The 24,692-nt window shown below is 31.6% G+C and overlaps 2 protein-coding genes across 5 annotated transcripts in view; one reads left to right on the top strand and one right to left on the bottom strand.

Annotated features, from left to right (window-relative positions):
* LOC140046454 (uncharacterized) overlaps window positions 1-3,531 on the top strand; it is a 29,084-nt gene extending 25,553 nt beyond the window's left edge. The window contains exons 17-18 of the mRNA XM_072091103.1: window positions 447-547; window positions 1,182-3,531. Coding sequence (XP_071947204.1) covers window positions 447-547; window positions 1,182-1,316 — 236 coding nt within the window. The 3' untranslated portion in view covers window positions 1,317-3,531. The remainder of the gene's footprint in view (window positions 1-446; window positions 548-1,181) is intronic.
* Window positions 3,532-6,163: 2,632 nt separating this feature from the next.
* The window catches only part of LOC140046452 (uncharacterized), a 55,124-nt gene continuing 36,595 nt past the window's right edge, over window positions 6,164-24,692 (bottom strand). For 3 of the 4 annotated variants that reach the window (XM_072091096.1, XM_072091097.1, XM_072091100.1), the window contains 3 exons: window positions 18,409-19,044; window positions 12,207-12,380; window positions 6,164-11,333 (listed from right to left, as the gene is read on the bottom strand). In XM_072091096.1, the coding sequence (XP_071947197.1) occupies window positions 9,567-11,333; window positions 12,207-12,380; window positions 18,409-19,044 (2,577 nt within the window). In that variant the 3' untranslated portion in view covers window positions 6,164-9,566. Of the gene's footprint in view, window positions 11,334-12,206; window positions 12,381-18,408; window positions 19,045-23,425; window positions 23,657-24,692 lie in introns of those variants that run through there. The other variant, XM_072091101.1, reaches the window with a different exon arrangement.

Here is a 24,692-nt window from a genome sequence, read left to right as displayed (position 1 = left end):
TAATAACAGTTATTAACTTAATGATAATTGATGCATTTTATGGAAAGGTTGTGTGTAAATGAAACTAAAGATAGGAACAATTCATAATATAATAGAACCCCCCCTCCCCCCCCCCTCTTTTGGGAGGGGACACTTTCATATAAAAAAAAAAAATAAAGAGCAAAATACATTTTAACATTTCTATGTTGAACTATTCAAAAGACACCTCTATTAAGGGGACTCTTTGATCAGTCCTGAAGGTTTCTCCTTTATTGTTGTTAAGACAGCATTCCAAATGCCAATCTCTAACAGGTTGCTAACATTTCTAACAGGTTATACAAGTAATATATATATATATATAATGGTGGTTTTTTTTAAATGCTTATATGCAAAGACCATGTTTCTATAATATTATGTAAAGCTAAATAATTGCAGTAATAATAATGGATGATTTTTGTTAATTGTAGGTATCAGTATTTCAGGAGGGAGTGACTCAAGACAACAACCTCAAGTGTTAATAGATAAAGTGTTCCCAGGAGGTGCCGCCCATGACGATGGATTTATACAGGTAAACTCTATTAGCATCATCACCATCATTGACAGCATTAGGCTGATTTTAGAGGGAATTTGTTCGCGCGAATTAAAAGCGCCGGCTTATACACATGCATATTCAAGTTCCTATCCTCCACACTCTACACATGCGTATAATGTGACGCTTTCGATTCGCGTAATCAAATTCTAGTGGAAAATTGGCTTTATTATTACTGCTAGTGTTATCATCAGTTCAGCCCTCATTATAGTCATCATCAGCAAATTAATAATGTTCATTATCATACAGCTATCATCATTAATATTATACACACATTAATTTTTGGAATGTGTCATGAATGAAATAAAAGTTTTGATATTATTAATATTATTGCAGAAAGCAAATTAGTTTTCTGATATTTGTATTTAGGTTTCTTTAGTGAAATAAACCATCTTTTTTACTGTTTGTGCGACAATGTTTTTAGACAATTTTAATGTGTGTACTTTCAGCCAAAGTTTCAAGCCATTCATGAGTTTGACAATAAAGTTTATTGAATTGAATTGAATTGTATTTATCATTGTTAATACATTTATTAGTAAGCAAACAATTTGATATTATTTGCTTTGCTTTTATTACTCTTTACTTCAGTAATGATTTTATTTTTTTTCTGTAGCCTGGTTTTCAACTTATCAAAGTCAATGGTCGATCGCTGCATAGTTTAACGCACAACCAAGTTGTTGAAGTAATACGTAAAGCGTACAACGATGCGAATCGGGATCGACTGAGCATCACGGTTCTTATCAAATGAACAACAACTTACTGTTATTATTTGAACACCTTTGACAAGTGAGATTTTCACTGACGAGTATTCCACCAATTTAGTAGGCCTACCATAACTATTAGTTACTCTAACCAGCAATTATATCGCAGTCTATACAACAATTTCATCTCCACAATGAAAAATGTCTGTAACTTCTAGGCCGAAAAAAACGAAATTTGTTTTTTATAGACATGAGACTGAAAGCAGTAATAGTTATATTCTTGTGGACATGTTTTGTTTTTTTACTGGCTTAATCAGTGGTTTACAGATGTGTTTAAAGCTGCTATATTGTTGATAGATCTTTATGTTTGTGAAACTATATATGATATGTAACTTTGCAATATACTGTACCTGTATTTTATTTGATGAGGGTTGCTTGGCCTATGTTGGCTTCAGACGTACAGTTATCAGTCAAACGTCAGTAATCTGTCAACATGCTATTCCAGTTTGTATTGATGAATAACAATCTTGTATCAATAGTTTTGTTTTCAACGGGAATTATTTTCTATATATAAACTTCTTTTTGGTAATTATAAGGTTTATTAACATTGTATATGCTGCATACCAATATATATATATTACAATATTTAACTTTGCACTGAGCAGTGTTTATAACATGTTTTATTTTATTCACATTCTATAGTAAAACAAATATATAAAAGATTACTTATAAATTATCGCAGACCTATTCCGTCTATTCAGATATGAGGAATAATTTTTGTACAGTACTTGAACAAAAATCCGTCCAACTAAATGTATCTTTAAGATAAAAAATACAGTACTGTCAACAAATTAATAAAAGGTTATTTATAAATCATCACAGACCTATTCCGTCTATTCAGATATGAAGAATAATTTTTGTACAGTACTTGAACAAAAATCCGTCCAACTAAATGTATCTTTAAGATCAAAAATACAGTACTGTCAACAAATTAATAAAAGGTTATTTATAAATCATCACAGACCCACTTGATAGTTTGATTTAGTTCGCTTTTGGGAATCCTGTCTCTCTCTATTGTTTGTTATTTTTTTTTTTATAATTATGTGAGACGAAATGAAATGAAATGAAATTCTGTCTATTCAGATATGAAGAATAATTTATGTATAGTACTTTAAAAAAAATCTGTCCAAATAAATGTATATCTTTAAGATTAAATGTACATTACTGTAATATAAAAAATGCTGACACGGTGATATTTTACTAAAATACGTTTTAAAAAGTACTGTAGTCCGTGGAACAGTAAATTAAACAATACAGTACCAAAAGCTTTACTAACAAACTTTAAATAGGAAAGTCCAACAATAAATGAAATACATGCTGTAATAATTTAATGTTTAAAGATTAATTATAGCATCAGGAATTAAATAATGTCCATACAATGCATGCTTATTTATATCCCATTTATAGATTTGTATTTTAACAGTGCAATATGTGTTATTCTTTACTATATTTGGGTATTTTTTAATATTTTATACTTTGTTTGATAAGATTTTAGTTTTGTAATAATTTCATTATCTATTGTAAATACAATAATTATGCACAACAGGGCTTTTTAAAAATAAATATATAGTTATAATCATGGAGTAAATAATAATATTCTTTACTCCATGTTATAATACTTTATTATTAGGCCCACTATTGGCAGTATTGCATTACATTCTTTCTGGTTCAACCACTATCTCATACAAATGTTACTTATGAAAATTGTCAGGTGAAATATCAGTGTAATATTGTATTCATCATCCTCAATTTGTCGGATTTTTATCTGGTTATAGAAATTATATTTGCAAAGAATTTGTAAAAATATATCCAGGGGTTATGTATTGGAAAATGATGCCTTTGATGAGTCATGTCACCTGAGTACTCCAGTGCACAACTCTACACTTACAAAAGGCTTGTGTTGACGACCTGGTTAGTGTAGAATTTGTTTAGGTGATGTTAAAAGGGATTATTTGACACTACTTCTGTTCAGTACTATTGTGTTTATTACAATCATAACCATAATTAAAATATTAAAATCACTATTTATATTGTGAAATTTATCAGTATTCATTTTGATGTGATTTAATTACCGTATTTGTAAGAGTATTTAATTTGTATGTTTTTGTGGAAATATTTTTTCAAAATAAATATTGGGCATTTTTAGTTTGCTCTGAAATATTTAATGTGTTTTTATTTTTATATATTAATTACTTGCACTGATGAAGGGCTAGCATTGCCTGAAAGCTCTGCAAATTTGTATGGCTGTTTTTGCTTATTTTATTATCTCCATTTAGATCCAGCCACTGATACACACAGCATTGTAATTTTTCAGTAATTTTGGATTTATATATTAATTAGTGATTGTAATATTAATATATTAACTTGGAATGCTTTTACGGTAGTAGGACCATGTGTGTACTGTACTACAAAATAAGTGATTGTTTAATCATAACAAATCACTATGTGTATTTTATTACAAACCAAATGTTAGTACCAAATTGTAATTTATGTCTAGTTTAATGACTGTAAATTTGAGCCTTTTACAATTATTGTTGTATTCACTGCCTAAAGGGAGCTAATGCCGTCTCATCTGCACTTTTTAACTATAGTACTTGCATCACAAACCTTTCAACCTCTGTAATTGAAAAGGTCAGAATTTACTGGACTTTTCTTCATCGTTACCTATAGAAATTTAAACATCTGAATTCATACCTACATTAAATGCGTATTCATCGTTGCTTCGCCTACTATTCATTTTGGTACAGTACGACAAATAAAATTGTATTATCCCACTGAAGCACATACATATATATATATATATATATATATATTATCTAATTCCTAAAATTGTTTTCACCATCTGCCATACATGCCAATCAAGGGAACATTCTTGAACATTTATAATATACCTGATGTGAATATTTTTGTCGCTGTTAATTTTAGTCTAAAGCTCTGTAGACTAAAAAAGCGTGATATGCCCAAATATATTAGTGATCATCATCATGTCCATACATGGGCACATTTTGTTGTCACATAAGGTTTGATAGTGTAGACAGAGCTTTAGTATGTTCAACCACAATAGGTAGGAGGGTGGAGACACAGAAGTAGGTCTAAGCTAAAACATTGCAAGCATGTATCTAACCCTAAATTACATTAGGAAGAAATGACATTCCCAAGGACAAATTTCTTTAGGAATTATTTCATACTGATAAATCAATTTTTGCTTCATAAATTTAGTTTGATTCATATTCCTTTGTTTATTAAAATATTCAGGTCGATTTTATGGGGTCACGGGTGAAATGTTGATGTTGTGGTATTCAACCAATAAACCAGGGTGGTTTATGCACTTGGAATGGAGGGGTTCACAGCATTTAAAAGACATAAGCAACACATCATATCCAACAATAATCTTTATAAAAATAGAAATCATGTTGTAAATCATTAGCATTTTTTAAAAGCATTTTATGATGAATGTTCACCATCGTCGTACACTCAAACATACATTAAGCTTTTACTCACAGTAATTGAAAACAATAAGATTAAATTTATACAGTGATGGGAATAGTGATAAAGAAACCTGATCAATATTGGTTAGTGTGAGCTATACTCTGGTGTCTACCAATAATGGCAACCCTGTAAAAGGTCAACAAAAGTCCCTACTTTCACCATATTTATGTTATATATACATCATCTGGCACATTAAACTACAGGTATAAGAGAAGTTTGTAAATGATTTGGTAAAACTCCTGAGCTATAGCTCAGAGATTTTAACAAAAATCACTGAAAACATGACTTCTAAATTGAACTAATGTTGCTATATGCGCACTAATGTTGCTATAATTTGCACTAATGTTGCTATAATGTGCACTAATTTGCTATATATGCACAAATGTTGCTATAATGTGCACTAATGTTGCTATAATGTGCACTAATGTTGCTATAATGTGCACCAATGTTGCTATAATGTGCACTAATGTTGCTATAACGTGCACTAATTTGCTATATGTGAGCAAACGTTGCTATAATGTGCACTAATGTTGCTATAATGTGCACAAATGTTGCTATAATGTGCACTAGTGTTGCTATAATGTGCACTAGTGTTGCTATAATGTGCACTAATGTTGCTATATGTGCACTAATGTTGCTATATGTGCACTAATGTTGCTATAACATGCACTAATTTGCTATATGTGCACTAATGTTGCTATAATGCGCACTAATGTTGCTATATGTGCATTAATGTTGCTATATGTGCACTAATTTGCTATATGTGCACTAATTTGCTATATGTGCACTAATGTTGCTATAATGTGCACTAATGTTGCTATATGTGCATTAATGTTGCTATATGTGCACTAATTTGCTATATGTGCACTAATTTGCTATATGTGCACTAATGTTGCTATAATGTGCACTAATGTTGCTATATGTGCATTAATGTTGCTATATGTGCACTAATTTGCTATATGTGCACTAATGTTGCTATAATGTGCACTAATGTTGCTATATGTGCATTAATGTTGCTATATGTGCACTAATTTGCTATATGTGCACTCATTTGCTATATGTGCACTAATGTTGCTATAATATGCACTAATGCTACATATATTGCTACAGTATATGTGCACTAAATATTGCTAAATGCGTGCCAATAATTAGTATATGTGCGCTTATTATTGCTATGTAAGTACAGTACTTCAATACTGCAATATTGTATATACGCTAATTATTATTATAAATATTATAGCTTGATTTGTATTAAATCACCCAATGTATAGACATTATGGGCTAATATTGATACTAGGTGTACGCCATCTATCAAGGGTATATATCCGATATTAAGCTCACAAGGCAATGCCACAAACCTTTATTTATCGTCTAACTTCATACAAAACACGCCACAAAACTTTTGAACAATACACAAACAATATTTTTCTAGTATGTCTGTATTTCAACAGCAATGTAATTAACAATCAATGTTATAAAAAATGAAACAAAATATCATTGGAACATTAGAAAGGAATTCAAAAGTAACAAGCATGCATTGAATATTGAGCTGTATATAAATAAAACAAAACCTGTAATAAATAAAAAGAAATTGTACTTTTTAAAATACATACTCTTGTTAGCAACAATACTATTTAAAAAATGATACAAAAATGTACAATGCAATATTATATGAGACAATATTATATAGTGTAGAAATTACTGTAGGAAAAGCACAATATAACTAGCATTTTATAAAATTATTTTTAACATACTCTTTTTAAAACAATTGTTGAAATAAATAGTCTCAACGATTTATTAAAAGTGGAATAATTTTATTAATAACATGATTATATAATGGTATTGTTTTTGCATGACTATATGTAAGTTTTCATATTGAACATAACATTTTTAAAATGATGGAAGAATATTGATAAGGTAAATAATAAATCTATTAGTCAATACCTTCATATCGGTACAGTACATGTCACAAACCAGTCTATATAAAACAAACTAAATCTTATAAGAGTAATTAGCATATTATATAAAAACATTTAATTGACATTTTAGCTCACCTTTGACCCCTGATGGTGCAGCATAACTTATTATACAAAGTTTGATCAGTTAATATGGAAGTTTAACAGTGGAATACCCTGTGTGTTTGTTCATTAATTTTGTTAAACTGTACGTCAACGACCCTTAGACAAATACATCAGCAAATTGTTTATAGTATCATATATATGAAAGATATTCATTTATATAAATATGGATATAAACCAACAATTGTATAGGATACATGCTATGTAGGCCTACAATATGAAGGATAAAGGTAATTTGACGACACTATTATAAGCATAGACAATGTGATAAGGTACAACAGTATATACAGTATATTTAACAGCTTATATACAATACTTTATATAATATCTAAGTATATATATCAACATCAAAGAAACAGGAGGGTTTTTGCACTAAATGACCCATACATAGTTTCATTCTTCCTGATAATAATATTTTGAACAAGTTCTCTGGTGTATAGACAATTAACACAATACATGTTTCTAGTTTATAACACAATATTTATATTTATACAGTTTTGTATTTAATACATAATATACACACATTTCAATAATGACTCCTGTTCCATTAAATTATGATACTGTTATGACACAATCTAATTTAAAACAGAAAATGTCCTAACTGTTGAATAAGATACTGTAAATAATTAGAAGGTGCTGTATGCAGGAGTTGACCCAGCTTGCTACAAGCGACATCACCGTGAATAGCATCAATTTACATACAACTCAAGTGTAAACCAAATATTGTAGAAATTAATATCTAAGATTATATACTTAATCTGCTACTAATTTGTTTTTCATTAAACAATGTACACCTCTATGGAATAGTTTTTAGATGACTCTTAATTAGAGGAAGTTTTATATTACAGAATGGAATGTTCGCAGTTCAGAACGGTGGAGTACAGCAAACTAGTAATTTAATACCAATTGAAACACCTTTTCTGCCATCATCACCCTAACAAGTATGATAAAAAGTCATGACCTGAATGCTATGTCATCACCATGTAACATATGTGTTACAGACACTTTGTTATTTTGTCCCATTTTCACCCCATCCAGAAAAAGAGAATAGAATGGCATCACTAATAAATATGTCACAACTATATAGCAACATAATGCAATAGTACATAATCCGTTATATTTTTTGTTTCAAAATCCCAATTACAAAATAGACCGACTTAAGCTTTAAGAATTAAAAAATTGCTATGACGGAAGTAGTGGAGTAGGTAAATACATCAATCTAATTAATTCTGCCACAGCGTCAATTTACATACAGTCTTGAACATTACGCCCTGAACAGAGAGAATAGTGTGTTAAAAATCACACTCTAATCCTAAATCCTAAGCAATGGTATTAATCATATAACACACATCCATAAATTATGCCTTACATCACACATGTATTACATTCTATGCTGTATAAGGGTTTGTATGTCAACTGTGTAAAACCTGGTGGTTATGTATAAATAGGCCTTAAGGAAATCCTTCAAACAGGTGTAGGGAATAAAACAACTCTGGAAAATGTAAATCTTTCTAATTAGTGAAGATATTTTAAGCAATTTAGGAAATGTTTAAAAGCATCTTTAATTCATGATGTAATAGGGATTTTAAATAAAATAAACTTACATTTTTTATTGAAACGTTTTCAATAGAACTTTGTAGATCTAGACAGTTTCTGTATTGAATAATGTAAACCACATTTCTAGTGCACAATTATTTAAAGTTTAAAGACAATTTTGGTAAACAATCTTTAAATGCTAAAAATAAAACCATGATGAGTTATTGGAGGCAAGATAGAGTTGCCTTTTAATACCACTATCAATTAAAAGAACCATTGTTTGAGACGAGCATAGCATATTTGATGATTCAACAAGAATAATTTACTGTTTATTTTTAGCTCAGAACAATCAAAGTACATTGCAATAGGAATGTACCCTGCAGCAAACGAAACATTGACTTATGTTTGTTCGAAAGATTTTCTAGTTATTAAAAATCATAATTTAAATGACATATCTCGTTAAAATTGTTTACATCATTGATTAACAAATTAAAACATAATTGTTTTTGTTATAATTTGTTTAAAACTAATAAATCAAGCACTTTTATTTACAAAATAAACATTCGAAAGCTTTGTGTTTAAAAACAAAAAGTATTTGATATAAAAACAAAGAGAACAGTATAAAATGAAAGTTTAAAACATATGCAAATTTTAATCCAGAATGTGTGTCATTTTTACATTCTTTAGAAATTCTTACATTCCTTCAAGTAGCATTAAATCCCTTTGCGTACTACAAACGTTTCGGAATGATGCAAATTCAACTAAAAAAATATCCGTCCATCTGTTAACCATCCTTAATCTTTTAAAAGTCGCCAACATCCAAAATAAATTGTTTTGGTCCTGAACAGTCTAAAGGAAAGTGAAGAATGAAAATAATTTTTTTTGTTCAAAAAGAGATAACATGTGGTTTTGGACATAGTTTGTTTTGAATGCGTAACATATGCTAGATTACGTATGATCCATGTTGGCAATTAGTGAGATCAAGTCAGTTTAAAATACACGTTGGGAATGTAACGTCATGCCAATATCATGTGAATCACTGCAGTTCACTTAAGTTCGCAGAATGTTCAAAACAATCTCCAAGCATGACTTTATTTTTTTTTGTTACAAAGAAACAAGAAAGCACATTTAGTTTTATACATTAACGGTAGTTTCGGGATCTTCTTCTTCAATCAAATGTCTTCGTTCTAGTTCGAGTGTCAGCTGTTCAACATCACGTTCTAGATTGCGATTTTTACGATACATTTGCACGTAATTTAACTGTAATTGTTTCTGATAGCTAATCACCTTTTCCTTTTCATCCTGCCATGTTTGACGTTCTTTATCTATCATGCTCTCACTGCTAAAACATTTCTCTTTCAATTTTTCTACTTCTTGTCTTAACCTTTGAACTTCATGATGTGTGTCCATATCATTTTTATGCCTATCACTTGTCGCGCTTGACTGACTCGTTAATGACATTGGTGAAGCAGAGTCAAGTTGTTTTTTAAGTGAAATTATCTCACTCATTGACTTTTCAAGATGTTGTTGTAGTTGTGTGTTCTCCGTTTTTACGCTACTAAGATGAACTTCCAACGATTCTTTCTCTTTTACAAGAGTGGACATTTCGTCATGATAGCTGCCAGATCCCGATTTCAAAGATCCGTTCGGTGAACTACCGCGTCTATTTGGCGAGCTTCCACGCTTTTGCATGCCATCAAGACGTCGTTTCAATGTAGCTATTTCTGAATCGCGATTATTTAGCTTATCAGTTAGGAAAGCGATTTCAGCTTCTCTTGCCATAGCTGTGTTATCTAAAGCTTTTGAGCCTTCCCACGATTTATTAAACTGTGCTTTAAGCGCCATTATTTCAGACTCTTTACTTTCCATTTGTTCATTCATTACACGTTTCGTTTCTGACAGTTCACGATCTCTTTGAGTCAATTTAACTTGTAGACTTGTTAAATCACATTCCATTTGCTTTTGTATCAAAATAAAATTACTATTCCCATCTTTTCCTCTTGAAACTCGTTCTTGTAGCGATAATTTATCTTTCTCTATGGAACCAAGTTGATTATGCAATCTAGCAATATCCTCATCTTGCGCGACAAGCTGTCTGCGTAGAGACGTCACCTCACTTTGTCTCTCCCCCTCTACTTTTTTTAATTGTACCTGCAGTTGTTCAATTTCTTTTTTATCATCTTTTTTCACGCTTAAGTGTCCAGAAGATGAAACAATTTTACATAACTTTTCTTCAAGATTTTTAATTACAACTTTACGATCATGAACCTCCTGACTTAATTTCTCTTGTACTTCCTTTAAGTACGACACTTCACATTTCTCTTGTGAGAGTTCGTTCTCTTTTTCAAAGAGTTTACTTCTGAGTAAACCAAGTTCCTCTTCCTGTAACTTAACCTCTTTTGATAAGTTCTCATTGAGTTCATGCAAGTGGTTCCTTTGCACTCGTTCTTGACTAACGTCGCTATCCTTCTGCTGCAGTAGTTTTTGCAGACTATCTAGCTTTTGTTGTGTAGCGGTAAACGTTGCACTATTATTCTTCCCTCTAGAGGTTTGATTTTCAAACGAAGCTAGCTTCTTTCTTAATTTGTCTATTTCAGTATCTTTCCTAGAAATTTCATCTTGATAACTGCTCAAATCTGACATACGTCTCTGCAAATTGTTCGTTAATTGTTGGAGTTGAGATCGCATTCTTGTAGCTTCAACTTGTCGGTGTTCAGATTCGCTACTCACGTCTGATAATTTTGCTTTTACTTTTAAAAGTTCTCCTCTTTGTTTTTGTACTTTACTCCGTAACTCGCTAACCTCATCGTCTCCATGATCGTACTCAATTAAACTCTCTTGACTTTTGCTTAGTTTCTGGTAGGATTTCTTCAACATTCTTACACCTCCATTGAGATGATTCTGAAAAAACAAAAATATTTAAAATATAAATTACAATTTAATTATTATCATCGACTGCGACAAATAAGAATCATTGTAGAATCTTAACTCAAAAAAACAAAATAAATAGCACAAAAACATCATGTACCAAGCACACAATTTTTAATAGGTGTCACAGTCTTGTTTAGGGAAATGTGAACTGACTTACTTAAATTTGTCTTGGTACGTTGATCTATGAATTCAACCTAGATTCTTTTGTTTTATTACAAGTGAAATGCTTCTAATAATAGATATCTTTCAAGTCTAAATTAAATTCTCTTCATGGTAAAACTGGTACCAACATTGTTTTTGATTATCATGTCATTATTCTATCATTTATAATAGATAAAAAGATTTAAGTGATGACCCTGATTTTGAATTTTAATTAGGTTTGACCTCTACAATATAACTTCATACCAGCGAAGATTAAAAGTTGAATAAGATAAAGCAATAACCGACCTTGAATATAATTATGCCTTATATTAGTTACGCTAGCTTAATTTTCCCAATCTGAAGGTGGCATATTAATTCCTCTTATGGACAATTCTAAAGCTCTGTCTAAATATATAACAAAAAAAGTAATGTGCCCATATATGTCACTACCATATTTGGGCATATCACTACCATAGCTGGGCACATCACACTTTTAGTTTGATAGTGTACAGTAGACAGAGCTTGATAAACCAGAGAACATTTGGCACACCATCATTAATGGCAACAATACATACCGCATGCACCATGCATGGTTTACCTCTACATTTTATAAGGCTTCTACGTATTTTGAAAAATATTAGTTGGGCCAGCAAAACAGCTAGGATGCCTAGTGGGCAACTGAATGTATCTATTCTTTCTTACCTGTTTTAACCTATTTTCAGCTATATGCACTCTGTCTTCTTTCTCTCTTAGCTTTTCTTTTAAATTCTCCATTTGTCTCTCCCAGCTCTTCTGTTTTTCTCCAAAAACTTGAAATATGGTATTTTCATTCTTCTCCATCGTCTGTCGAAGTGCATCAATTGTCACTTCTTGATTCTGTAAAATAAAATATAAAATAATTGTTAGTAAAAAAAATATTCAAATGAAACATTGAATTAGTTATTCATCCATCTTCTTTTTGAAAACAAATACTGTATATCATTCCATTTATGGTATTGCTCAATATCTGCAATGAAAACTTACCATTCCGATACAACGTTTAAACAACGCCATATTAGTCAAATTCAAGACCAGATAGAATAAAAAGTTAGAAATCTCAAAACAAGTATATTATGCACTAATATTATAAAATGATCTGTTTCGATGTAATTTAAAAAGATATCTTGTTTAAAATCCGTAATCAGCTGAGGTATATTTGTCGCATTCAAATGATTAAACTTCGTTGAAAATCACAAATTGAGAAAACATGTCTTGTCTTGTTGTAGACAATAACTGACTAAAATTAGGAGTGTCTTGATTGTGAATGTTTCTTAACAGTAATGCTAAAGATAAGCCACACAGGTCAATAAAGGTCACTACAAAAAACAGTCAATTATCATCACCAATCCAAACTTCCTTTCAAGATGTTTAATAAAGATGCAGAATTTAATCAGGATGAATTTGACGGAATCAAATGTCAGATATCGGTGTATTGTCTTGCTGCTTTGGAGCAAATATCAGAGAGATAAGCACCATTGGCACTCCCCTCTAAAACATGTTGTTCTCCTAATCAACTGCCTGGTTTTTATGATAATTATGAATATGTTTGTGATGACTCAACTGGCTTAGAATAAAATAAACTTGGTGGGGGTGGTATTACATCACATTTCTTCCAACTCCTTCCTGGTTCGGTAAAAGGAGAATGGAAGTACAAGGAAAATTCTCATTTGTGACCAGAGTCTGAATATTTGACATATTATTGTAATTTATACAGTTTTGATACAATTTCTGCACTTGGAGAAGCCAAATACAATCAATCACGCGTAAAACCAGACATATTCAGCAGTTTTATAGTAGTTATGCATGTTTTACATGCCATAGAAAATTATAAGTATGCCTACTTTATAAAGATCCTGCAAAATGTTTCATCTATTAATAATTTCATAACAACAACAATAATAATAAATAAAAATAAAAAATATGTAAAATGTATTATTACATTTATTTCTATGTGAATATAGTAGTTTGATTTGAATTATCAGTAAATTGTTCTTTGTTTTGCCACATACCTGTATTCTGGGTTTTAAGTTTCACAATAAAATTAGAGAAAATTTATGTATGGTAGTATGGTATTAATAAAAAATTGTGAAAAATCAGTATAATAATTGAAAACAGTAAATGTAAATTTCTACCATTGTGAAGTGTAAAAGGGATCTTAAATAGTTGTTTTATTTTCACTTCATTTATTTAAAAAAATAATTAATAGAATCCTGCATTCATTAGAAGTACCATAAGGTGTAGAATAACGATTTATAGATGTATGATGTACAGTATTATAGTATACACATCCACATCCACTACAAAAAAAAACCCCATTTTAATCAAACATATTTTAGGATTGGCCTACAAAATAATTTAACTGTGATTAAACAGATAAAAAAAAAGGATGTACATACTCACAAATATTTCTAAACAGTATGACATCTTAATATTAAGAGTGACTGACAGAATACTGTCGGAATTATCAACAAAGAACCCAAGTTGATTACTATTTCATATTAACGCAATGTTACCATAGCAATCATCGTCTTCCAGAGAGTGATTATGACGCAGAGAAGTCGTAAATCATAAACAACCTGTTGTAGTCGTTTTATAGTAAAAAAGTATGAGTAGTTATTGTGATAGAAATATCGATTCAAAACAGCTTGTTGTGGGAATACTGATCCATGGTTTAATAAATAAATAAAAATACTGTGTAATCTATTGGAATATGAACATATGATCGTCTAAATCTATTATTACTTTTTGATGTAAACACTATACTTGCTGCTATCCAATGGCAGATCCAGGGTAAAAAATGTCCTATCTTTTGCATTGCAATTTGCGAAATTGCTTGGATCCGCCTCTGTTATCTTGATATAAATAAATATGTTTTATATCTTCTTAATGCCATTTTCAAATCACAGTTTCATAAAAATCTACATTTTAATATGGATACAATTTTAAGCTAATCTCAATGCATTGCACAGTTTGTTACTGACTTGCCCAAAAGGGCAACCAAGGGCAACCAAGTACAGTATTGTTCATAACAATTTTTATAATCTGATATTTTGATTTTGACAAGTCTCCTTCTGGTTTTTCTTCTACAATAGATAAACAAAATCCAACTAATCGTACTGATTTCAAACTAGCACAATTATTAACACATGACCATATACCACTAAGTCTTTTCTTACAATTTTAAGCCAAATTTAAATTGTATTACTTACGGTTCTTATTAACGACAAAACCCACTTGTTGTTGAGTTCTACGAGTCAGATTACTCAACTTTTTATTCATCTCGATCTTTTGGTTTTATATTCTTTTCAGATTTAAATCCCAGCTAAAGGGCATGTACCTCAATTATAGGCTTTTTAAATGAGTTCAAGTCTTAAAAAGATTCTAGCCTACAGATATCAATCCATCATATGTACAGTGTCTGCGAGCTGTTAGAATATTAGCAGCCTTTGCAATACCACTACAAGTACATGTTTAAAAAGTAATATCGCAGAAGATGAATCGGTATCATAAACAGGAATTATCTTTCTAATATTTACCAATTTATATCATACTTAATTCGCTTACTCGTCTCTGCGCTATCGGCATACTTAACAATCACGATATCGTAAAAAGTATGTCAATCCATGCTATACTCGTTTCTAATTTAACAATCATTTATGTTATGTATTGTATGCCTGCAGTGGGTCTATTGTACAGTAACAGTAATTAAACAGACTTACCACAAGAGTGTAGCAGAATCCCTCTTTTGGGAGAACACTAGAGGACACTTTAATGTTTAACAAAGGCAAGCAATATGTTTAATTTACAATTAGTTTGCTAGTGGATAGAAAAAGTTTGTAGCATTGTGGAGAGAAGACTTATTAATAGTGCTTCTCCTTTATTTCAAATTAAAATGACATGCCATTTTCAAATTATGTTCCTAAAATCACCAGAAAAAAAAGCGAGTATGTTACATACCTTATCAACAGAATTAAAATCGACTAAAAGATCGTAAATTTCTGATACACAGCCATGTAGCTGCCTCTCATTATGGAATGTGTGTACTTTATTGACTACAACCAAACTAAAAGTAAACAGCTAGCCTAACCTTCTTTATTGTGATAAAAATATGATCAGATCTTTCAGATAACAGCGCTGTTATTTTCACAACTTAATCCAGGAACTAAGATCAAATAAAACTGAAAATTGAACACAATAGACAGGAAACTAAACTTTCAATTATATTATTAAAGTAACATTTCAAAAGTATTATATCATCAATTTCTTGATAAATTGAAACAAGACAAGCATTGATTGAAACCAATAACCCACAACAATAAATAAGCCGACCTAAATCCTATGATAAACTTTATTTTCTCTAAACCTGTTGACATTTATTGATTACAATAAATAGTACCATTATATTTGGTGGTTATAGATTAACATTCTGGGAATTATATAATATTAAATAATAATGGTAATATACCGGTAGTATCAACAACCTATACATAGTAATAATACAGTTTACCGGCATAGTTTATTTATGAAATTTCACTACATGCACTCTCAGTTTCTTCTTTTTTGAACTTTTTTGACAGCCACGATTTCAGAATGCACTTTGAATATAATTTTTATAACTATTGGGAATGGGATCGTAAACAAATTATGGTTTTAGGAAAGGTGGTGGTTTTCAGAGTATGGTTTTAGTATAGTGTATTGTACAGTATTTTGAATGGTGATTGAAACTGCTACTAAACATTGTCAATGCTCAATACTTCATTATGCACTTGTCAATTGTATGACCCACTATACGACCCCCGGGAGAGGTGCGTCATGGGTGCGTCATTTACAAATAATTACTGACGCAGGGGTGCGTCAAAAAACCTAGATGGTACGTCACATCAATGAACAAGGTGTGTCAATGTCCGTCACTTTACCACCCACCATATCATAAACAACATGGTCACAGTGCGTCAAAATGGGTGCGTCATGGTCACCTAAAGGTAAGTCACCTTTTTGACGCACGGGTGCGTCATGGTATTCAAAAGTATGACGCACATCGGACAAATGACACACCTCTCCCGGGGGTCGTATAGTGGGTCATACAATTGACAAGTGCATTACTTAATGACAGAAAACCTCCTTAATAATATTCTACATTAAAAAATAACTTGTAAGAGCTGTGTATACGTTTTGTGATAGGTTTAATTCCACAGCTATTAAAACACTTGAGTATATTAATATACTGTGATTATTATTCAGACAACAAGCAGGAGAATCTAAAACTAATACTGTATAACTTATTATGGTGATTCTTTACTTGACTGCGCATAAAATTATTTCTATATCTTGAAATTCTGACACGGTGTAAATGTCACAAGCTCATACTGTACATCAACTCAACATACTCAACAACAACATACTCAACATCTAAAAAAATGTCAACCAAAAAAATATATTTATCTTTGTAAACAGGATTGTACTATCTATAAATCCATTGCAATCCAAATAAAACCTACCACTTTGGGACCAGTGATTTAATGGTCTCCTCTGGAATCATAAAGTACTTAAAATGGTCTCTAATTTGAGGAATCGTTAATTAAAAGATCTACTACACCTACATTACAAACATTCCCCTAAATATTGAAGTTAAAAACAAGTATAGTCCAAGAGGCTATACATACTGTATTCAATTAGTTCAAACTTCACTTCAAATTTTACATATATTTATTTACTTAATCCAAAACACACATGCTTCAAATGATGTGTTTACAAAACAAATAGTTTTTCAATTACTATATAATAACACACACAATTGACAACACACTAACTGTACTGAATAAATAAAACCATCTCACCTCGCCTAAATTTCATCATACTAGTACACAGGAGAATAATATCAGACTGAAATGGCACCAGAAATATATGTACTTCTTCCTACAGCAAACATGTAGTACAACTCCAGTACAAACCAAATAAAATAAGCTATTGTTCACTATAATCAAGTGAATACAGTTCCCGAGTAACAATTCATTCCACTTGGCCAGATTCTATCAACATGAGATATTGTATCTATTCTCAAGAGCTTTATAATTTTTCCAAGCGAACCATGATACCTTAGACTTCCCTCAGAGCAGTGACACTCTGCGACAAAATCCAGCTGTAGAAACATCAGTATGTCTCCATTCTGACGATAATCTTTCTCGTTATGGAAGCACAGTACTAATTTCACTCTCTTTGTTGTTGGACATAATTACCTAATGATGAGGACCAGCCTACATATGGTTTATTAGTCACTATTTGTGGTCTGCAACTTCCATCAATTTTACAAATTGGCTGGAAGCCAAATTTTATCACCTGCTTGGAGGAGCAGATCAATTCAATACCTATCTTAATCAATATTAAATCCCGATGGACAGTAATTGCTTGTTGTAGCTTTATTACGCAATCAATTCGGGGCTTAGCTCCGGAAGCGTTTGATACAACATTGTAATTCTTGTTGACAATTCAATATTCTAACTTTGCCATGCACTTTGCCTTATCATAATGCATGATTCTTGTGAAATAAAATGCTAAATTATTATTCTGGTATTGCTATAGGCACTCATACTGTTTTATGTTGTTAACTGTATGAAGCAGGAAGGTTAATTATTTTTCCACATACAGCCACCAGGCAATAAAGGCTAATTACCTCAGGGGATGTACAGTAGAGAAATTAATATTTTAGATCAAGTAGTACAGAAGTAGGCGATTGTGATGATTACCATAGCTAATCATCATGGCGATGATTATGAGGAAAACAAGTAGCATTCAAAATGTGATATTGATAACATACAAAACAAGAAATAGTATTAACTGTAATTAAAAGTAACAATTTTAACCTCACCTGCACTTTATTTCTTAGCATCAGTAACTCATCTTCCTCAACGCTAACCGACGATACACGGCTTGACTGCCTAGAAGAGTGTCTGGAAGTAGGAGACCATCCATCTTGTTGACCTGACCCCGACACACGTCCTGATGATGCTAAACTACCATGACTTGAACGCAATGTCTCATTCAAATGGTTCATATGCTTATCAGACGATAAGTTATTATGACTATGATTTCTTGCACGAGGATCAGACGATGCTTTCATAGAGGGCGATCCACTAATCGTGTTATAATTTCCATTTAAATAGTTCAACGACTGTGACGGATGTAGTTTCCCATTTTTCGTGCGTCTGATTGACTCGGGACCATCCGATATAGAAGCTAAATTTGGTTGAAAAGAGGGATGCAAAGAAGACGAGTTTAAATCTTGTAGGGAATACGCTTTCATTGGAGGTTCATGGAAATGATTTCCACCGTAGTCGCGTCTCTGGTTTGCCAAGACGACATCAGGAACTCGTCGAAGATCCCGGATGTTGTCAGGAACACTCGGTTTTGGAGATGCAGACATCGTCCGTTTGACTTTGTTTGACGAGTGTGGTGATGTACAAGGATGCATGGCGATTGGTCGTATCAATCCCTTTTCTTTATGCTGCAAAAACAATAACAAGTAAACAAAACATAATTGGTTGGACTTCAAAATTGTTGCAGCCTATCCGGCTGTATACACATGAACATACTATACAGTAGGCCTATAATATTCAACACAATAATCCTGAAATAGAGGCAATATATTAGTACATAGCAGTATTATACATTAAGAAAACTTACCAACATAATATACTAGTAATAGAAGCCTATTACAAAACAGTAATGTGCAAATAGTACACCTACAGGTACTCTACGTTACAGGCAATCCATATACTGTTTATCGAAATATACCCCGTTTGTCATTATATCACAGTATAGTTGTTACAATTTCCAATTGTTTAAAAGAGACGGCTCAGAGACACAAAAACAATGGGGATTAGTTACGCAGGTACTACCATTTTATACCAATGAGAACAGATCAATTGGAGCCATTATTTCACATCGAATGAATCAATAATATGACAAGGTTTGATCTTATACCTAAAAAGGTTATTAACAGAGAACAAATTAGGATAAACAGTTATAGAGTTCAAAGTTACCGGTAAATCATTAAGAATCACTATTGTACTGTAAAGCATTATAAGCCACTCAATGTATGTAATACCAAAATGAAAGAAATTCTACAGTGAATACCGAATAAAACCTAAACTAAAGACTTTAATTCAAGTAAAGCTTAACAATAAGTGTTAATAGTTGTTTAAACAAATTGAATTAAAAGAAAATTGATTCCATGAATTTCTGCCACTTGAGAAGGAGTGACCAAATTGTGTTTTTTCCTTTCCTTTCATCTACAGCACACAATTATGTAACACTAGTAAACCATGAGGAATTTGAATTAAACTATTCCCAACCCACAAAACTCATCTTTATAGTGTAGGCCAATAAATGTTAAGGTATTGCAAATAAAACACTTACTTCCAACAAAACAGTGTTCATAAACTGTTTTCTGGGCTAAAAAGTGACACAGCATAAATACAATATTGATGTTTTTAGAAACATATGGGTATTAAAATATCTTTAATTAAGTTTAACTATCTGTTTGACACATTCACTGTGTACAGTCCACCAATTCATTGATCTTTACATACATGTTTTGATTGTGATCTACTAAACTAAGATTGTATCCAAATTTCTATGAAAAATACCACTGATACTGAAACTACACTGAAGCAGAAAGAATTTATTTGTAAGTTTCTTGATCTTGATAGCAATGTTACTGATCAAGTGATGAGCACCTTTTCATGAAATAAAGATTTCAAGCAGAAAGAATTTATTTGTAAGTTTCTTGATCTTGATAGCAAGGTTACTGATCAAGTGATGAGCACTTTTTCATGTCAACCCTACTGAGATCTGTCCTTGCCGAGGGTGAGGGGGGATTAATACTACATTAGATCAAACAATATTTAGAAAGTGATTGGCTAGTTACTTTGTTTTTTACTGAAGAACATCAAACCAAGGATGACATTTACCTGACATTTACCTCAGCCTGTGGTACTGTGCAACTGAGCTCAAAGTTGCTAATGAAAAGCATACAGTTTGATCCCAATATTACACTTTACATATCCACATTTAAAACATCCATCAGTTCTCGTCAAAGGTTTTTATTATCTGTACTCAACAGTGCATCTTTTGTGCCATGCTCATTTTTTTCTCTTCCGTAAATAACATCAACTTACTCAAGGATTTAAATCTAATTTATACCACATAAAAAATAAACCACTACATCTCAACCACTGTGGTTGACTGAAGTAGCGTCTGTACTTTCATGGTTTTTTAATATTAGTAATAAATATACTACAAAAGAAGCTGTATATTGTTGAAGGCTAATGATTCACTGCTCCTGTTTTACAACTCCCTGATTGTACTAAGCCTAGCTGTCACATAAGATACAGTAACGAAGACATACATTTTGAGTCATTAAGCTCATTGTCTTTATTAGGCATGTAATACTAGCTTTTATTTATATTCTCAAGGTTAATGATAGTTAGAATAATTAGTCGGTAACAGGGCATTGTCCTTTCTGTTTGAGGTGTACGGGTGGTACTGAAATCAAGATTGCAGTGAGCTTTCGTTTCAGAAAGGTAGACGAAGGACGTTTAATCGACCAAATACAGCAGTAATAACACAATGGGACAATGTATACTGGGTATAAAAAATGTTGTATAAATTACTCTATAATCTACCTCCAAAAACTATTACAAATAACATAGTAAAGACTACTTTAATATAGTATTTATTTGCTAAACAATATTGAGTTGACACCCCATGGTTCTTTAATGGCCAATAACTAGATTCTTTATGGTTTTTTAATGGCAAGAAGTTTACAATGTTTGTAAAGTAAATATGTCATCACTGCAGTAAAAAAAAACCATATTTATGGACCTAGAAATGCCAAAGCCTAGAATTGGGCATAAAAGTTCTTATATGGGATTATATGGAATTGGAATACAGGTCTAGAAATACCAATGCTACTGTATAATTGCACCTAAGGCAAATACCTATGGTATGATAAAATAAAATAATTTTTATCCAATCCAAGTATGATCAAAGAATGATTTGTACTTAATTTGTGAAATTCATTAATCAATACAGTAGATGATAACTGCAATTTTGAAAAATTTAAAACATGAACAACAAAAATACATGTATGAGAGCATCTCAATCGACACTTTATAATCTTGCGTGCTGGTAAAACACAATCGGAACTAAGTAAAATGTTACAAAGTACCTACCATAAATAAACTATTTGAACTTTTCCATAATTCACATAACCTTTGCTCATTTTCCACTCAATATACCTTTGTACAGTTTAGTTCATGCTTTAGCCTTACCAGCTAAATACTAACCTTTCCACTGTAGTTCAGGTCTGGGAACATTGCGTGACTGTAAATCTTGCAAATTTAGGCCAGATTGCAAATTAACTGAAAATAGTACCTCCTTCATCTAACTTAAGTGACCAGAACTTATGACAAATTCCGCAGAGTTTTCTAAAAGCATACTCACAATACATTTATCTCAGATCTATCTGGCCTAAAATATTATACCATACACCACTGTTTCTATTATCCATCAATTTGAATAGAAATTAAGATCTGGTATTATTACAATCACATGATGCATGGTGTCACAGAGAGGGATCCTTGGGGCCAGACTGAGGTGAATTCATTAGGGAATGCTATCACCGACGACGCCCATTATGTTAGCAATATGATACTAGAATTAGTGTTTATAGTTTGTTCAGTACAGTACAGTATGTGCTTTTTAAAGTAGGACCTGTTGAGGTAGAAGTTGGCACTAGGCCATAACGCCACTTGTCTCCCAGGCCTTCAAAAACATTGTAAACGGTTTTGGGATATTATCATGTTTTGAAGCTGTTGAAAGGTGTCTTGTTTAGTCCACCTAATTGTATCTGTATCATGTAATGGTTTAAGCATTTCATATAGTACTATTAACATTCCTATTCGTAATATTCATACCTCATAAATATCGTTTACCCATTGCTATACTGAATCTACTATAAGCCTGCCATATGAAAAATAGGAATGGGGGATGGTGACAAAAACTGAATGTGCATCATTTATCATCATGTCATATGCTTAAAATGAATATAAAAAAATGGGGATTGGGTAGAGTGCCAAAAACTAAAAATACAGGTATATCATTTTATAAAGACCATTTAATATAATGGAAATGGAATATAGGATATAAAAATAAGTAATTTTATTCAAATTAAAAAGGATTCTTCTATAATTATGTAAATTTAGAGTACGCCGCAACACTACTAAGTTTCTCGTACTCTCCTTATCCATTCTATGACTGAAGTGTTTAACTTTGAATAACTAAATAAAAAGTAAACAATATTTAAAACCATTCAAATTTCTTGGGTTGTTAACTATTAATAAGTACAAAAGTGGGATCTGATTCTTAAGATTAAATTGTTGAAATCTTTGTAGTGTTATTTTTGTATCAAAATATGCGTTGTCACTGTTGTTGACTTGAATCGTTACAATTACAATCAATACAATACAAATCTTATCCTACCATCTATCTAATTTAGCCCAATTTCAACACTTATAGGCGGAGTAAATGACTGTAATGGAGAATAAAGTGATTTTAATCTGTATGAAGGTGGTCGTCTATCATCATACCATTTGAAATAATTTGTAAGACAACCCTAAAGCTCTGTCTACACTATCAAACGAGTTTGACAAAAAATAGTATTTGCCCAAATATGATTGGCAATGTGCCCAAATATGGTAGTGATAATGATATGACATCATCATGTCTATATATAAGCACATTTTTTTGTCACATAAAGTTTGATAGTGTAGACGGAGCTTAAAACTAATTTAATTCAAACTAATAAATTTCAAAATCCCTACCTTATCATTAAATTTACCTAGCGACATTATTCAATAGATGAAACACCAGATTAATATACTTCCTAGTCTTTTACCGTGATACAATGCTTTAGATCCTGTTTTTCACCAAAAAATGTAAACAGTAGCTAGAATTCTTAAATCCAGTACCCATTCAAAATCCTTATCTTGGCGTCTACTCCACCAGGCACCTCAATAATAAAGTTCTTAATGCTTGTTTTGTTGCCAAGTTCAGATTTGAAACACTACTGTTAACCTTTGATTGAGGCTCAGGGGGTGTTCCTTAAATTGGAGTATAATACAATCAGTATTCTCTACAGCATAATCAAATGCACTATATTTTATCATACAGTTCTAATGCATCATGATGGGTGATCCTATTAAATTACAATACATTATCTTGTACTGTAAAGCTCTGTCTCACTATCAAACTTTATGCGACAAGAAAATGTGATGTGCTCATATATGGACATGATACTACCTTATTTGGGCATATTACCACCATTGGTAGTGTAGACTGAGCTAAGCTTGACAGTGGGTAGATGAAGAAACATTGTTTTCTGTTATTTTATGTTGCATGGAAAGTTATATTATGCAGTACTCACCTTTATTAACATTAAACAAGGTTTTTATAGTTTATGTCTGGAAACTTATGACCTGACCATGGAAAAATTTGTTTTACTATTATATATTAATTTAACAAGGTTACTAATCTGAAGATAACATTATAAATTTATAGAGGGCACCGATATAAGGACATTTTGTATGTTGACGACTATTAGTAATGGTCAGTTTTCGAATTAATTTCCCTACTTAGTTTGAACTACAGTAGCTTTGTGTTCTACAGCTGAGGAATACCCCAGTTATAGCTACTGTACAAACTAACCATCACTATCCTCCAAAGGCAAATTACTGAAAAAATGACAATTCTGTTGATATCAGTGGCTGAATCTCAATGGAGATATTGTACTGTAGGCCTACTGTACAATCTTGCCACCAAATACTATATTTCAAGCAACAAGATTTAAAGATGGACCCGACTAATAACTGGAAGAATAATTTCATCTCCTTTAGGCCTGGGAAAATGTTCTTTTTTAATGCTAAAACCAAGGACTTCAAAAGACTTATACTGTTTGTTGTGCACAACTAAAGATCTTGGTTAAAGTAGGTAAACATTAAGTTAACAAAGAATAAACAGTTTTACTATAAAGTAAACAATTCCTTTACCTTGCTGCTGATAATCAATTCTTACATCCATTATTAAAGTAAT

Source organism: Antedon mediterranea, chromosome 4 (genome assembly GCF_964355755.1).
Source record: "Antedon mediterranea chromosome 4, ecAntMedi1.1, whole genome shotgun sequence".
Taxonomy (NCBI): domain Eukaryota; kingdom Metazoa; phylum Echinodermata; class Crinoidea; order Comatulida; family Antedonidae; genus Antedon; species Antedon mediterranea.
This window is presented reverse-complemented; position numbering and strand designations above follow the sequence as displayed.